This window comes from Heptranchias perlo, chromosome 20 (genome assembly GCF_035084215.1).
Source record: "Heptranchias perlo isolate sHepPer1 chromosome 20, sHepPer1.hap1, whole genome shotgun sequence".
Lineage (NCBI taxonomy): Eukaryota > Metazoa > Chordata > Chondrichthyes > Hexanchiformes > Hexanchidae > Heptranchias > Heptranchias perlo.
In genome coordinates, this window is record NC_090344.1 from 45,474,098 (window position 1) to 45,491,725 (window position 17,628).

At 43.3% G+C, this 17,628-nt stretch overlaps 1 protein-coding gene across 1 annotated transcript in view; it reads right to left on the bottom strand.

Moving 5' to 3' along the window:
* LOC137336039 (zinc finger matrin-type protein 4-like) overlaps positions 1-17,628 on the bottom strand; it is a 118,098-nt gene that overhangs the window by 46,868 nt on the left and 53,602 nt on the right. Inside the window, exon 4 of the mRNA XM_068001541.1 lies at positions 4,719-4,931. Within this exon, the coding sequence (XP_067857642.1) occupies positions 4,719-4,931 (213 nt within the window). The remainder of the gene's footprint in view (positions 1-4,718; positions 4,932-17,628) is intronic.

A 17,628-nucleotide genomic window follows, 5' to 3' on the forward strand; every position in this document is an offset into this window, starting at 1 on the left:
ACTTTCTCAATCGAGAAAACAATAATGATTACATATATCTTTCAGGTGGCTGCAATTTTAAAAAACTGCCATGTACAGATGAAAACAACCAACCCAGAATTTCCAAACAGCATAAGTTACCTTTTTAAAATAAAAAAAGAAATGCTGAACCAAATAATTTGTTCAAAATATTTTTGGAAAATCTTTTTTATCCCCATCAAACAGACGATTTTGCTCTTAGATATAACAGCGAGACACAATAAAGATGACAAAAATTACTAAATTTACAAGTAAATAATTAAACTTATCTAGACAATAGAACTTTCTGTGTTTGAAATTCCTAATAGCCTTTTCTGTAGGGGGCCTGTGCCTCTTAAAGAAGCATGAGGCTTGTGTTAGTGGAGCTTCCCAAATCTATCTCTGACAACTGAAGAGACTCAAGGTAACAGAGCGTCTACAATTTGTGCAAGTAAGATTGACAGCAAGTCTTGCCATTCAGATGTGCCAGAACTTTTTGTTTGCAAGCCTTGCATCACTCCTCTACTCCTATGCATTGATGAAAAATTACTGAGGACAAAATCCCCCAGGGAACCTATTTTTAGCAACATTGCAAGTAACCCAAGTTTGGTTATTTTTCATAAAATATCAAAAAACTGCTAAATCATGACCTCGTTCTGGGGTAACTGCTGAAAGAAATGTAGGCTACTATATATTATATTCAGGGAGATTTGGGTATCCTCGTACAAGAAACACAAAATGTTAGCATGCAGGTACAGCAAGCAATAGGAAGGCAAATGGCACATTGGCCTTTATTGCAAGGGGGTTGGAGTACAAGAGTAAGGAAGTCTTACTACAATTGTACAGGGCTTTGGTGAGACCTCACCTGGAGTACTGTGTACAGTTTTGGTCTCCTTATCTAAGGAAGGATATACTCGCCTCAGAGGCGGTGCAACAAAGCTTCACTAGATTGATTCCTGGGATGAGAGGGTTGTCCATGAGGAGAGATTGAGTAGAATGGGCCTATACTCTCTGGAGTTTCGAAGAATAAGAGGTGATCTCATTGAAACATAAGATTCTGAGGGGGCTTGACAGGGTAGATGCTGAGAGGTTGTTTCTCCTGGCTGGAGAGTCTAGAACTAGGGGGCATAGTCTCAGGATAAGGGGTCGGCCATTTAGGGCTGAGATGAGGAGGAATTTCTTCATTTAGAGGGTTGTGACTCTTTGGAATTCTCCAGCCCAGAGGGCTGTGGATGCTAAGTCATTGAGTATATTCAAGGCTGAGATTGATAGATTTTTGGACTCTCGGGGAATCAAGGGATATGGGGATCGGGCAGGAAAGTGGAGTTGTGGTCAAAGATCAGCCATGATCTTATTGAAAGGCGGAGCAGGCTCGAGGGGCTTTTATGGTCACTCCTGCTTCTATTTCTTATTTTCTCATACAAGGGATTGTTCATTTAGCAATTATAACATGTTAAATGTGTGACAAATGAAACTATGCATTTTAAACTTTAGCAGTGTTTAAATGTTACATTTTGTAAAGTGTTCTAAATGGTTACACCGGCTGCATTTCCGTAATTTTTGGTCATCTCAGAACTTACAAAGAATGGTTAGTACAAACAGAAATTCTGAAAGGACTGTGCTTTATTCAAGTTCAGAGGGAGGTTCTGAATTGAAGTCTGGAATTTAAATGTGTGTTTCAGCAGAACATTTTTAGTAAAAGTATTTTTGCAGAGATATTTGACAAGGAAGGAAAGATGTAAATTAGCTTAATCTTTTGTTAATTTTGTGCATATTTCTTGGCCCTGATTATAAAACCTACACACTAAACAGCCGGACAGTAAAGGTTAAGAGCTGCTCTCCTATGTTAGATGCATTTAATTATGTAGCTGTGGTATGTGAGGATAAGGAAAGCTTATTTATTTATTTTACAAGAACCAACCAAAAAACACATACTTTTACTTGTTTCTAAACCGATTGTTACATTTTAGAATTTACTCAGATATTTCTCTTGTTTTCAGTACAAAGGACTATTGCCGTAAGCAAGGCCTCATCCATTATGACCTAGAGTGTCATTTTATATGAACAACATCTGGCAATGTAGCTTGCCCAGGGGTCCAACAGAAACCCTTGTTTCTGCAACAAGCTGACTGAATTGACATAAGCCCTTTCATGTTCTCCTAGTCTTTGGTTGGCAGAAGAATAAACACTCCAACAGACTGTGTGACTTAGACTTACAAATCAGATTTATTTGAAGTAAATGTTAAACATTAACATGAAGTCAGTATAACAGATTTCACTTGGTTACAGAATTTCTAACTTATACCTCCTTGAATACAATAAAAACAAACGACGTGACATTTGGCTTGTCTGTTACTAAATACTAAACCTGGGCCAGTGTCCATAACATAATCTGGACAGGAGTTCCATCCATTAACATGGAGTTTTTAGCCTTGATCTCAGTGGACTGAGAAGAATTCAACAGCTGTCAGAACACTGCCTCATATTATCTCTCTTATTCCTTCTGAAGTTCAAAACTCAGATCCAGGAAATCAAATGATGTCTTGCACATCTGAACAAAGCTAACCAAATTGAAGATGGATTCCAGAACTCCACCGAGGCACTAGTCCCCAGCCTGTTTGCATATGCTATCAAGCCTTTTACCTTCAATCTGATTCTTTTCGGAACAAAGTAAATAGTCTGTGTTAAGTGGTTGCTACTTGCTTTGCAATCAAAACATATTTGCATAGGAATAATGTGTTTCAAGTGACAAGTTGCAATGATTTACATCATCCACAGCACACGGACAATAAATTAGCAGACACACAAGCATCTGAGAGACTCTCTCCCAAGATACAGAAACCAAATTTAAATTTACCAGCCACATACCACAAATAGATTAATATAAAAAAACTTTATGATTTGAATTGTTATCAATTTCCTATCCATCGCTCTGATCGCTGACAACTTTTTTCCGAATCCATTGTTTGGTGAGGTCTCCTTCCACACCCCCAGATCCTTCCCTCCCTATCTTTCCTGCAACTGCGTAACGTTGACTTACCACAAGAAATGAGATGTAGATTGTATTAATAGAGGCCAGTGGAGCAAAAGGAATTTGCCAGGCTTAGACAGCTACAGTGAACTGAGATACTGATAACATGTACAGAGTTTCTAGAGTACAGACTGAGCCTATTCAGTTTTTGTGAGGGCTTGATGGCAGCAAGTCAGCCGAGGCATTTTGAAAGAAAACTTAATTGTTTAAATTGCAGCCTGACTTCTCTGGATAAAAAATCCAAGCAGTAAATTCAAAGAAGTAAAATAATCTTGGTTTGTAAACCTTCAGAACTTTAATGCCTTAGGGTAAAATAAACTGAATGTTCAAAAACACCAAGAGAGTTAACTAAAACGACAAACAAAAATGAAACGCATTATAAGTGAAGTTAATGAACTAAAACTGCATGAAAAGAAAAGCAGAATAAATGTACCATGTTAAAATTTAAAAAGGAAATTAAAGCAGCAGCATTAACAATAAAATGAGGAAATAAATACTGTGGTTTGAAATTAAAATCAATCCATGTAAGTTTTATTGAAGATGAATTTAAATAAAATATATTGCAATAAATTAATAAAGCCTTCAAAAAACAACTTTATGAAAAAAGTTAAAAGGAAAACAGAAATGATAAAATAAAAAATAAATTAATTGAATGGATATAAAAGTAATGAATTCATAACTGAATGAAATGAGACTAAATCTCAATTATTTTAATAAAATTCAAGTGGGTAGGAAAAGAAAATTTCTCATTACATCCCCATAATAACCATATAACATGACGTTAAAGGTTATTATTAAGATCTGTTATTTCAATTAGAACCTTGACTGTTGGATTATGACCAGCATGCAGACACACTAAAATTAGATCTGGTTTGACACTGATACCTTTTGCTTTCTGGTCAAAACAAATAGCTGATATTTGTTGTTGGTCACCAGATTTTGCAATTTCTGTTGTATTTGCAGACTGGTATAAAAAATAATTTCCCCTAGCACAGATTGGCTGATACTTCTCTCGGTCTCTCAATGCGCTTTATAGAGCAACAGAAAGATGTGGACACTGAGTTGCAGGGAAAATGTAGAAAACAGGGAAGGAGCGGATCTGAAAGTTGATCGAAGAGGAGGATCTTTAGAAGGCCTTTGAAAGTGGGCAGCGAGATGGTAAGGCAGAGAGATAAAGGGAGGGAATGCCAGAGGGTAGTGGCCGCTGATTGGTGGAGCAAGGATTGGCGAACAGAGGGAGTGGAGTGCATGGGCAGGGACATATGGCTGAAGGTGATTGCTGAGGTAGGGTGAACCGAACTCCTGGAAGTGTTTGAAATAGAGGACTTTTTTCTTCCCTGATCTTGCTGGGTCAGGAAGGTCGGCAGGCAACTTACTGCCAAGCATCTGTCAAAGGTGTTCCAAATTAGATGCTAATAAGTTGACACAAGCAACCTGAGGACAGTTCACCCACTGATGGATTCATTTACTAAAGGCAAAATATCTTATTTCTGCTCAACACCTCCCCAAACTGGGAATACTGAGTCTGAGAACTGAATGGAGTAATGTGACTGCACTGGTGATTGGTTACTCTCTGATTCCATGCATTGATGCTCTAAATGGAGTGCACCACGATCCTGCCCATGGGACTTAGCAACTCTGATTGTACAGCGAAATGCCATGAACTTCAATTCTGTGTAATTTTGTTTACCTCTAAGAGCTCCAGGGTCTAGTGTCTGTCCAAGTTGTTCTAATAAATCTGCTCGAGCTGCATTCTTCTTGTGTTTTTTACCATCGTAGTGCTGTTGAGCCATCATTGGGTTATTAAACCAGGCATTACAGAGCTGACAGAACCTGTCCGAATCTCTTCTCTGTCTTGATGGGTTTGTTATTGGAATGGGACTTGAGGAAATCTGCTTCGGTTCTGTGGCGACAAAAAAGAATGAAGAGATTAAATGGAGAAACAAATTATTATGTTGCAAAGTATGATTGATTACTCAATACTTTCACTTTTCTGTCAAGTTGACAGTGAATTAACACTGATTTCCCAATCCATTATATTAATCTCGACTACTTGATAGGTTCATACTTTGTTTACTACTGTCTGTTTTGTTTGACATCACTGTCATAGCATTTATATTGTTTGGTGAGAAAGCTTTTATCAGTGTCCTATTATTTCTGCCAGTACCAGCTTCTCTGGTTAAGTTCCATAAAATCTGGTTAAAAACCCTGTAAGTTGTATTGGTGTCCAAGTTGCTCACATATGTTTAGAAAACATGGAACGGCACATGGAGATGCTGAGTACAAGCCAGATTTTACAGAATTCATACTCGTTTAACAGATACCGCTGTAAATATGAACATATGATTTTTGTTCGGTGAAAAAATGACTATTACAAGAGAGATGGGTTGCATCTAAACAAAGCAGGAACAATAGGACTTGTGAGGAGCAACTAGATTAATGGGAGATGGGTGAAAAGGAAATTGGATCCAAACTAGGACTGAATGAAGAGTTGAAAGCAGCTAACAGGCATGTGTGAACACAATAATGCAAAGGGATCTACAGGTACCAGGTACCAGACAGTGGGGCAAGAGAAGAGAGAAATCTACAGTAAGGTGAATATACACAAATGCCAGAAGCATTTGGATTAGATGCCTGATCTGTAGACTGCTGTGGTATAAACTAGAATGTAGTAAGAATATGAGTGACATGGCTAACTCCAGAGGATAATAATACCACACAGAGGAGTATGGAGCATTCAAGAAAGATAGAGTAGACAAGAAAGGAGGTACATCAAGGACATAAGGAAGTGAAAGAAGTTCATCCCATGGGAGGTAGAAAGTCAAATAATGAACTGCCCCTTTAACTTCAAAAAGCTGAACCGAACACCAGGGACCATGCAATGCACTTCTGGTTCAGATAAAGAAAAAAGTCAGGCAAAGTGAGCCCTGGAAAAAAGTATTGCTGCAGATGCAGAACATAGCAACAGGAAATGTTTTCAGCATTATAACAATAAGAGGGTGGCCACAGAAGAGTTGAGAATCCTAAAAGATACTCATGGGGTCAAAACTGTGGATAAGCCGGATAATCAATACACTAATTGATAAATTTCTTCAAACTGTGGCTACAAGAGCAGGTCAGAGGCTGGCTATTCTGCGGCGAGTGTCTCACCTTCTGACTCCCTAATGCCTTTCCACCATCGACAAGGCACAAGTCAGGAGTGTGATGGAATACTCTCCACTTTCCTGAATGAGTGCAGCTCCAACAACACTCAACAAGCTCGACACCATCCAGGACAAAGCAGCCTGCTTGATTGGCACCCCATCCACCACCCTAAACATTCACTCCCTTCACCACCGGCGCACAGTGGCTGCAGTGTGTACCATCTACAAGATGCACTGCAGCAACTCGCCAAGGCTTCTTCGACAGCACCTCCCAAACCCGCGACCTCTACCACCTCGAAGGACAAGAGCAGCAGGCGCATGGGAATAACACCACCTGCACATTGCCCTCCAAGTCACACACCATCCCGACTTGGGAATATATTGCCGTTCCTTCATCGTCACTGGGTCAAAATCCTGGAACTCCCTTCCCAACAGCACTGTGGGAGAACCTTCACCACACGGACTGCAGCGGTTCAAGAAGGCGGCTCACCACCACCTTCTCAAGGGCAATTAGAGATGGACAATAAATGCCGGCCTTGCCCATGAATGAAAAAAAAAGTATTCACAAGAAAAGAAATGAACAACATGCCTTCCTTGATTAGCGATAATCCAAATGGAATTACTGACTTTAACACAAATTAAATGTTAGTGCTAGACAGGCCAAAAGGGCTCAAAACAAAAATCCCCAGAAGTGGATGGCATTTATTCCCGAGTACTAAGAGACAAGGATGAGATTTGTGAGGCAATGATATCAATGAACACTTCAGAGAAAATTTAGGAAAGGTAGGATTGAAACCACAAAATAGCAGTGCCATGTTGGTAGGCTACGGTGAAGAAAAGAATGGTCAAGTGTTGAAGGCAGCAAAGAAGAGACAATGAGCCATGGTTGTGGTTGGGTGGGTCGATGAAGAAGGCAAAGGGGTTTGAACAGGAAGTGATGAGATTGCTGGCTGTGCAATTGGGTGGCTGTGATGCATTTAGTACATTTAAGAGAAAGCGTAAGTTAGAGATCGGTAGTTTGAGAAAATAGAGGCACCATCTCTGGCAAAAAGGGTGCGGACAACAATGGCTGCATTTTTATCACAGCACACGTTCTGCAATATAAATACACCAGTACTTTGCCAAAGCCACTGTGGAACCAGATACTGGGATGAAACTTTCACACAACTGGAATATCAACATTGAAACACCTGCATTGAATTAATTGCTGCTATTTTTTGTGATGTCCCATCGTCAGCTCTGCATCACTATCGCTCCTTAGTATTTTTATCTAGAATCCAAACTTTTACTTTTTATTTCAATTATTTGTGTTTTTATAAAAATGTTTTTTTGTGCTCATCAGAATGGGAATGGAAACTTTCCCTTTTTTGGCATCCGAGTATCTGCATCAAGCATAGCCATGTCAAGTACTCCTCAGCACAACCCCAGAAAATCATCTCATTTCATTTTCCTTTCCCCACATCAGCTATCTTTGTAGGTCTCTCAGCTACCCTGCTATCTTTAATTTTGAGTATCACATTCAAGCCGATACAATTGCGAAGGCATCACTAAAAGTTTTGCGTTGGTGCAGTACCAAACTTAAATATGCTGACAGGAGTAAGAACCATCCAATATTTGCAGTCTGCCGCTTCAGTCTAACATTCAGAGTTGACACAATGCACAGGATTGATTTTTGTCATGACAGCATTGCTGCTGTCTCACTTAACTGCTGCCGTAAGTCCAACTCTCACAGTCAACAGACAATGCATAGGTTGGAAATTATGGTTGTGGTACTCGTGAGCATCATAGTTTGGCAAGAAAAAAGAATGCTTGGAAAGCATAACAAGGCAGGCATTAGATCCTGGCGAGTTGGGACTGTGCCTGAGGGCAAGTAAAATAGTTGCTGGAGTGAGATTGGCATTGAGAGCCAATTAGTGATGAATCGAGCTCTGCTCTTATGGCGGTTCATGTAATCCCAACCCCTCCAGTGCATTACTGCTGGAACAGCCATGGCATACGCTCATTGTAGTGGTGAATACAAGGACATCGGATTCATTGACTGAAACATCTCACACTGAAACTGGGTTTATCTGTCACCCAAAAAACATTTCTCGGGACAGTCACAGAACAACGACCACTATTCTGCAGTTTGGCATTTTCTTAGCCAATCTCAATAAATGTCATTTTATTGTTGTACACTGAGGGTACAATAGGAAATTCTCAACTAATTTATTTTGAAACTTATCTACTGTAGCCAGGCCTAAGGATTGAAGACAGTTTTAGTCTGAGATTTTTGCATAATTAACAGCAAGACCAATGAATTTGTTGTTTTTTTTAGTAAGGTCTGAAAGAATGCTGTTAAACAGAGTCTGTCTTTGAGTCACTGCATCCACAATAACATCAAATGACTCGTATAAGAACTGGTTTGAAACTCGCCTCAGGCAATTCAAATTAAAAGTCAGATATATAAGATCCTGACTTTCCCGGCAGATACTTAAAATAAAGAGCAGTTGCCTGCTTTTACAACATAAATAGCTACAGTGTGGGGGGCCATGTAGATTGACAAAAGCAATTTCAGAGGGGGTACCCTCTGTGTCTTATGTCTTAACCCCTCTGAAATTGGGGTTAAGACATATTAATTGGGTGGAGTAGACTGTACTTCACTCTGCCTCAGAACCGTGCTGTATTTGGCCGACGTGCAATATTGAAGCTATGGGGTAAGAATTCCTCAGTGGTTAAATGTAGCAAAATCATGAGTATTTTCTTTTTGAATGCATTGACAGTGTTACTACACATAACAATCAGATTCCCCATGGGTGTAAAAATTATGAAAATGTTCCATTCACAAGATGGGCAACCCTTCGCATAATAGTCCCAGAAATTCACCGAAATCAGTTTGCTGTGACTCAAATACCTTTGCAACTCTTGCTATATTAACATACAATCGACGTTATGCATTGGAAGAACAAGAATGTGGCAATTACATGCTTCAGTGGAAAATAACTCAACTATCAACAGAAAAAGACAATGAAGGACGTTGATTGCAGAATAGTTCTTTTCCCTACTAAAGAGTCATGTACTTTTCCTGTATTTTCTACGGCTTTGTGACTGGAGAACCAGCATTATAACCATTGTATGAACTCTTAAGATTGGAATACAGCATTGACGTCAATCCCCTACTATCACTTTTCAAACACTATTGGATCGTTTCTGACATTGTTCATGGAGAGAAATATTGGGAAAGCTGAAAAAGATGGTCAATTTGAAGCTGCTCTGTGTTGTTATCCATCGACTTCCACTGCCAACGAACTAAGCATTGTTTATCCCAATACTTAAAACCCCAAATTTCTTCAGACTTTCTGCGACTGCGCCACCGTAACTTTGCGGGAAGTGTGGTGGAAATGGGGTTTACGCCACACTTCCGGCAATGTTACAGCAGCACAGCGGGAGAAGGCCTGAGGAAATTCGGGGCCTTAAGTATGAGGATAATCACTGCTTGGCAATGAGTAGCGAGTTAGTCATTCAATTGGGTTGGTGGGATGATCAGAACTGAGGGATTAAAGAGTGAACCTCAATGGTTAATGAGTCTCTGCAGAACCATGACGTTGAACTACATCTTTAAAATCACCATCCCCTATTTGTCATTGTGCACACATTTTATACTGAATTTGTTTGACACTGGTGTCAAATTTTGTCTGATAACGATCCTGTGAAGTGCCTTGGATCGTTTTACTATGTTAAAGACGCTATATAAATGCAATGTTGTTGTTATTTTTCGACTTTTCTTCGAGGGTACGTTAAGCTTTGTAGGACGACAGTAACTTTCAAAAGGGAATTGGATAAATACTTGAAGGGAAAAAAATTACAGGGCTATGGGGAAAGAGCAGGGGAGTGGGATAGCTCCTTCTGTGCTGTACCACACTATGATATGATGGTACCTCACAAGAGTGGTGGTGTGAAAGGGTAATAAAGATGATGGAGGGCTGTCTAGCTGTTAAAAGTGACATTTTATGATCAGCAAGAGTGATGTGGGTTGCAAACCATTAAAACATAAACAGCTTTGTTTATTTTTTTAAAGAATGACATATGTCAAAATGGAGTGCATTTTTAAACCAGAATGAGTGATACCTGGCAGGTTGCTGATCAAGTGGAACTTCAAGGCATATGACATTTACTGACAGGGATGATAAATTGCAAAGTTTTTTTTAGAAGTGAATTTCTGTCAAATACATTATTTTGCATTTGGGCATTATTGTTTGCTTGATTCAGGAGGTGCAGAAGACAAAAACAAATCTGTACCAGAGAAATGTCATTAAATATTGCTGCAAAAGACTTACTCTAATGGCAAAAAGGCACATTTTTCTTGTGAGAAAATGTTAAGCCTTTGTACCTGTTGATTTGTCATTTCTGACTGATCCACCCAAGGTATTCGAAGTGAAGAACCGTGTTGTCTTGAGATGTATCTGTTCCGTATTTTATAATAAATCATTGTTTTTCACATACTTGGTGATCTCTTTTCCACCAGTGTCTGAAGCGAAATCGAAGAAGCTGATTGTGTAGAGGCAGAAAGGTTTTGTATGCCGCAAAATAGTTCCTTCAGTTGCACTTCAAATCCAAGGCGATTTTCAATGCACAATTTCACAGCAACTGACTCTGACACCCTGCTGGTCAGCATCGACCTTACACTTTACATGATATACAATTTACACAAACAGTGACACACAAGAAACCCTTTTGTTGCATGTATGTGACTTTGCTCATGTAATTTTAAAATATCAAGATGGTGATTCCTGATTCAAGTTGCTAATGGCAATATTTCCTTTTTGCTGAACAAGCTCATGGGGACTCCTTGTATTTGAGAACAGGAAAATTACATGGAGCTATGCAAGCATAAATACACCTTGTATTCTGTGGTTAAAAAGACTCAGAAATTTTCAATTCAGCATTTCATTGAGTCTTAAGGTTAGGTCAGCTATGGGACTCTGTATTGTCGGGCTTGTGATGCATCATTCAATTTCAATCGACATTGAGATTGGGCGGAGATCAGAGATCGAAGGTGGGCTAAATTTGCCAATTTAGAGACTTTATGGGCTTGATATTAGGAGGGAGGAGGGTTGCCAGCTGGGGGGTCGACTGGGTGTGTGGGTAAGCCGCCCAGTAAAATCGGTGGGTTCCCTATGCGATTGCAGCCCAATTGAAGCCATTTACCTTGGCTTCCGGGTTTCTTTTTTTTGATTCGTTCATGGGATGTGGGCGTCGCTGGAGAGGCCGGCATTTATTGCCCATCCCTAATTGCCCTTGAGAAGGTGGTGGTGAGCCGCCTTCTTGAACCACTGCAGTCGGTGTGGTGAAGGTTCTCCCACAGTGCTGTTAGGAAGGGAGTTCCAGGATTTTGACCCAGAGACGATGAAGGAACGGTGATATGTTTCCAAGACCAGATTGGTGTGTGACTTGGAGGGGAACATGCAGGTGGTGTTGTTCCCATGTACCTGCTGCTCTTGTCCTTCAAGGTGGCAGAGGTCGCGGGTCTGGGAGGTGCTGTCGAAGAAGTCTTGGCGACTTGCTGCAGTGCATCCTGTGGATGGTACACACTGCAGCCACTGTGCGCCGGTGGTGAAGGGAGTGAATGTTTCGGGTGGTGGATGGGGTGCCAATCAAGCGGGCTGCTTTGTCCTGGATGGTGTCGAGCTTCTTGAATGTTGTTGGAGGTGCACTCATCCAAGCAAGTGGAGAGTATTCCATCACACTCCTGACTTGTGCCTTGTAGATGGTGGAAAGACTTTGGGGAGTCAGGAGGTGAGTCACTCGCCACAGAATACCCAGCCTCTGACCTGCTCTTGTAGCCACAGTATTTATATGGCTGGTCCAGTTAAGTTTCTGGTCAATGGTGACCCCCAGGATGTTGATGGTGGGGGATTCGGCGATGGTAATGCCGTTGAATGTCAAGGGGAGGAGGTTAGACTCTCTCTTATTGGAGATGGTCATTGCCTGGCACTTGTCCAGCACGAATGTTACTTGCTACTTATCAGCCCAAGCCTGGATGTTGTCCAGGTCTTGCTGCATGCGGGCTCAGACTGCTTCATTATTTGAGGGGTTGCGAATGGAACTGAACACTGTGCAATCATCAGCGAACATCCCCATTTCTGACCTTATGATGGAGGGAAGGTCATTGATGAAGAAGCTGAAGATGGTTGGGCCTAGGACACTGCCTTGAGGAACTCCTGCAGCAATGCCCTGGGGCTGAGATGATTGGCCTCCAACAACCACTACCATCTTCCTTTGTGCCAGGTATGACTCCAGCCACTGGATAGTTTTCCCTCTGATTCCCATTGACTTCAATTTTACTAGGGCTTCTTGGTGCCACACTCAGTCAAATGCTGCCTTGATGTCAAGGGCAGTCACTCTCACCTCACCTCTGGAATTCAGCTCTTTTGTCCATGTTTGGACCAAGGCTGTAATGAGGTCTGGAGCCGAGTGGTCCTGGTGGAACCCAAACTGAGCATCGGTGAGCAGGTTATTGGTGAGTAAGTGCCACTTGATAGCACTGTCGACGACACCTTCCATCACTTTGCTGATGATTGAGAGTAGACTGATGGGGCGGTAATTGTCCGGATTGGATTTGTCCTGCTTTTTGTGGACAGGACATACCTGGGCAATTTTCCACATTGTCGGGTAGATGCCAGTGTTGTAGCTGTACTGGAACAGCTTGGCTAGAGGCGCAGCTAGTTTTGGAGCACAAGTCTTCAGCACAACAGCCGGGATGTTGTTGGGGCCCATAGCCTTTGCTGTATCCAGTGCACTCAGATGTTTCTTGATATCACGTGGAGTGAATCGAATTGGCTGAAGACTGGCTTCTGTGATGGTGGGGATATCGGGAGGAGGCCGAGATGGATCGTCCACTCGGCACTTCTGGCTGAAGATGGTTGCAAACGCTTCTGCCTTGTCTTTTGCACTCACGTGCTGGACTCCGCCATTATTGAGGATGGGGATGTTTACAGAGCCTCCTCCTCCTGTTAGTTGTTTAATTGTCCACCACCATTCACGACTGGATGTGGCAGGACTGCAGAGCTTTGATCTGATCCGTTGGTTGTGGAATCGCTTAGCTCTGTCTATAGCATGTTGCTTCCGCTGTTTAGCATGCATGTAGTCCTGAGTTGTAGCTTCACCAGGTTGGCACCTCATTTTTAGGTACGCCTGGTGCTGCTCCTGGCATGCTCTTCTACGTTCCTCACTGAACCAGGGTTGATCCCCTGGCTTGTTGGTAATGGTAGAGTGAGGAATATGCCGGGCATGAGTTTACAGATTGTGCTGGAATACAATTCTGCTGCTGCTGATGGCCCACAGCGCCTCATGGATGCCCAGTTTTGAGCTGATAGATCTGTTCTGAATCTATCCCATTTAGCACAGTGGTCATGCCACACAACACGTTGGATGGTGTCCTCAATGCGAAGACGGGACTTCGTCTCCACGAGGACTGTGCGGTGGTCACTCCTTCCAACACTGTCATGGACAGATGCATTTGCGACAGGTAGATTGGTGAGGACGAGGTCAAGTAAGTTTTTCCCTCGTGTTGGTTCGCTCACCACCTGCCGCAGGCCCAGTCTGGCAGCTCTGTCCTTCAGGACTCGGCCAGCTCGGTCAGTAGTGGTGCTACCGAGCCACTCTTGGTGATGGACATTGAAGTCCCCCACCCAGAGTACATTCTGCGCCCTTGCTACCCTCAGAACTTCCTCCAAATGGTGTTCAACATGGAGGAGGACTGATTCATCAGCTGAGGGAGGGCGGGAGGTGGTAATCAGCAGGAGGTTTCCTTGCCCATGTTTGACCTGATGCCATGAGATTTCATGGGGTCCAGAGTCAATGTTGAGGACTCCCAGGGCCACTCCCTCCTGACTGTATATCACTGTACCGCCACCTCTGGTTCGTCTGTCCTGCCGGTGGGACAGGACATACCCAGGGATGGTGATGGAAGAGTCTGGGGCGTTGGCTGAAAGGTATGATTATGTGAGTATGGCTATGTCAGGCTGTTGCTTGACTAGTCTGTGGGACAGCTCTCCCAATTTTGGCACAAGTCCCCAGATGTTAGTGAGGAGGACTTTGCAGGGTCGACTGGGCTTGTTTTGCCTTTGTCGTGTCCGGTGCCTAGTGATCTGATGCCGGGTGGTCCGTCCGGTTTTATTCTTATTGTGACTTTTTTTCGCGAGATTTTACAACTGAGTGGCTTGCTAGGCCATTTCAGAGGGCAACTAAGAATCAACCACATTGCTGTGGGTCTGGAATCACATATAGGCCAGACCGGGTAAGGACAGCATGTTTCCTTCCCTAAAGGATATTAATGAACCAGATGGGTTTTTACGACAATCCGGTAGTTTCACAGCCACCGTTACTGATACTCGTATTTTAATTCCAGATTTTATTTAATTAATTGAATTTAAATTTCCCAGCTGCCGTGGCGGGATTTGAACTCATAACTCTGGATTACTGGTCCAGTAACATAACTACTATGCTGGAAAGCTGCGCAGCGGGCGGAATGTGCACCCGCATCATGGGCTGTCAGCTGGAGGAGCCCTATTTAAAGGGGCAGTCCTCCACTGACTGATGCTGCAGCGGTTCAAGAAGGCGGCTCACCACCACCTTCTCAAGGGCAATTAGGGATGGGCAATAAATGCCGGCCTCGCCAGCGACGCCCACATCCCATGAACGAATTATAAAAAAATAAGCAAAATTACAGCATGGAGTATCCCAGGGGGAAGACTGCTCCCAGGTTTAATGATGCCTCACTCCAGGTCTTACTGGATGGGGTGAGGAGGAGGAGGAGGAGGAGGGAGATGTTCCACCCGGCGGCAGGAGGAAGTGGCCTGCCTCTGCCACCACGAAGGCCTGGCTTAAGGTGGCAGAGGAGGTCACCAGCACCACCAACATATCATGCACCTGCATACAGTGCAGGAGGCTCTTCAATGACCTAAGTCGGTCAGCCGAAGTGAGTACACTTACTCATTCCCCTAAACTCCGTCTGCCACATCTCCGCCCCCACCCCACATCTCCTTCTGCACTGCCAACACTACCCTATCACATCACTCCTCACACCCACTCAAAGCTCATCCTCATCTTACCTGCACTTACTCACCTCGCCAGTACTCATCCCGCCACTACCACTCAACCCAATCTTCATACAATCTCATGGCTCTATCTCATACTCACCCTCTGATGCACCTCTTTCACGGCCAGCCTCACCCAACCTGCCACTACCTGTGCTGCAGCCACAGGGCATGCATCACATATATGTAGTGGGAAGCGTAAGGCAAACGTGTCGTGAGCATGAAGGGGATGCACAAGGGTGTTTGAGGGTTTGTCATGGTTTTTACTTATATTTGATTTCTGATCAACTCACATTACTTATTATATTGTCACCACTGCTGCCACGTCTTTGCAAATCTTGTCTGGTTTATGCAATAATGCCCTTTCCTGAGGGTCATCATGAAGACCCACAACTGATGCCACCCATTGTGCCACTGCAGAGTGGGTGTAGGTGTATTTGCAGGGCTCTTTTGTGCAGACGACTGAGAGACGCTGGAGATGTCCCCGGAGGCACACTGGAACGATGCAGAGGAGAAGTTGTTGAGGGAAGTGGTGACTTTGACAGCGACAGTTAAGAAGATGGTGCTCGGGCCAGCTGGGAGCAGCTCGGCATGAAGGAGACTGCAGATGTATATGACAGCATGTTGAGTGACACTGAGCCTCCGTGTGCACTGCTGCTTAGAGGTCCAGGAAGCTGAGCCTCGGTCTGTAGAGGGTAGTGCCTTCTGCAACGCATCTCTCTCTGCAGTTGCCCTCCCTCCTGCTGTGCAGGTGGATGTGTCCCAGCACTGTGTTGTGGAACTCCACGTGTCTGAGCTGGACGGCGTGGCTGGCGAGACTGGTGATGCTGTTCGTCCTCCGAGGAGGTCATGACTGCAGCTATGGCGGCCCCCATCCGGAAGATGTACGTTTGAGGGGGTCCGCAAGGTAGGTAAATATGTCTGCACACCGGGGTTGAGGTTGCAAGTTTGTGAATTTTATTGTTAGGAGGAGGGTGGTGCAGGCCAAACTTTGTCCAAAGTGACAGAGTGGCCTCCTGCAATGAGTGAGGGTCTCCCCCGCCACCTGTCAAATGGACCTTTGCAGCTGCCACAGACTGGTGGCTGCAACACGTCCATTTCAACTGGGAGTGTTTCCCCCAGTACGGGAAACACGCTCAGTTTGGATGAAAATCCCACCCCTCCTAAAATATCCTACAAATCAGGTCTCCTAACGACCTGAACTATCACATTAATTGCCGTAAGTGGGATCCCGCTGGCTTTAATTGCCGGCGGGAGTCCCGCATGCGGGGGCTGCACGTGCATCTGAGCACGTCACTGGGGAACCCGGAAGTGGGCGGGTTGAAGCCGGGCTCCGGACCCGCCCTGGAAATCCCCGATTTTCGGAGCCCCCCCACCATGAATCCACCCGCTCAGACATCCAAAAATCGAGCCCTATGATTCAGACATTTCTTGAAAATGACTATTAACTCATTATTTTTATTCATGGCATATTTGGTTAATATTTGGACATAAAGAGTATTTGTTGAATTCTTTTGAGATTTATTCCATTGAATTAAAAATTAATATTTTGGTTGCTTTAGCTTGTAAAAACTCTGATCTGTGTTCAATATTCTGCCACTTCTGAAGAGATGTAGAACAAAATAATGTTTAACACAGTATTGCTGCAAGTCAAGTAATTGTTAATCTTCGGGATCAAGCAACTAAGCAGGGTAAGATTCCTGAATAGATGAAGACTCCAGACAGGACAAAGACTGGTAATGGGAAATCAGTTTTAGAAAATACCTGAAATTATAACATTTTACTAATCTCTCGTTGCCATAAATGGCTAATTGTTGATGTGAACCAGTTTTACCTGCACACTGACACAAAAGTGCCGTGTAACTTGGGAGTCAGGTCGGTGATCTGATTCCCAAAAAGATTAAAGCAATAGTTGGAAGACAAATTCCAGTAAGTAGTCTTGGACTTTACCTCTGGGTGTGATTGGTTCCAATCATTTGACCTCTTGGTTTCAACTCTTTTTATTTTACAAGAAATGACATTCCCACTTGTATTCTCATAACACCAAAAATGAACTACCCATGTCGTAGAGCTCTGCACTTGTGCCCAAGCAACAATGTGATCGTTATCTCTGAGCTCAAAGCAAGGCACAGTGAGCAGTATAACTTATTCATCCAGCTGTGCATTACGAGATACAGCCTTGTTAAGTGTAACTCCAGCTTGAATGTGTGTATCTTCTATGGATTCTTCTAATGAACCCAGAGACTACCACAGTGGGTAGGTCTAGCTCCTCCTGTGCTGACCCTCCCCAATTCCACACAACCCCCATCACCCCACCACCCCCCCCCCGCCCCCCCCCCCGCAACCTGGAGCTAAAGATGCCGATTCCTGTCAAAGCATC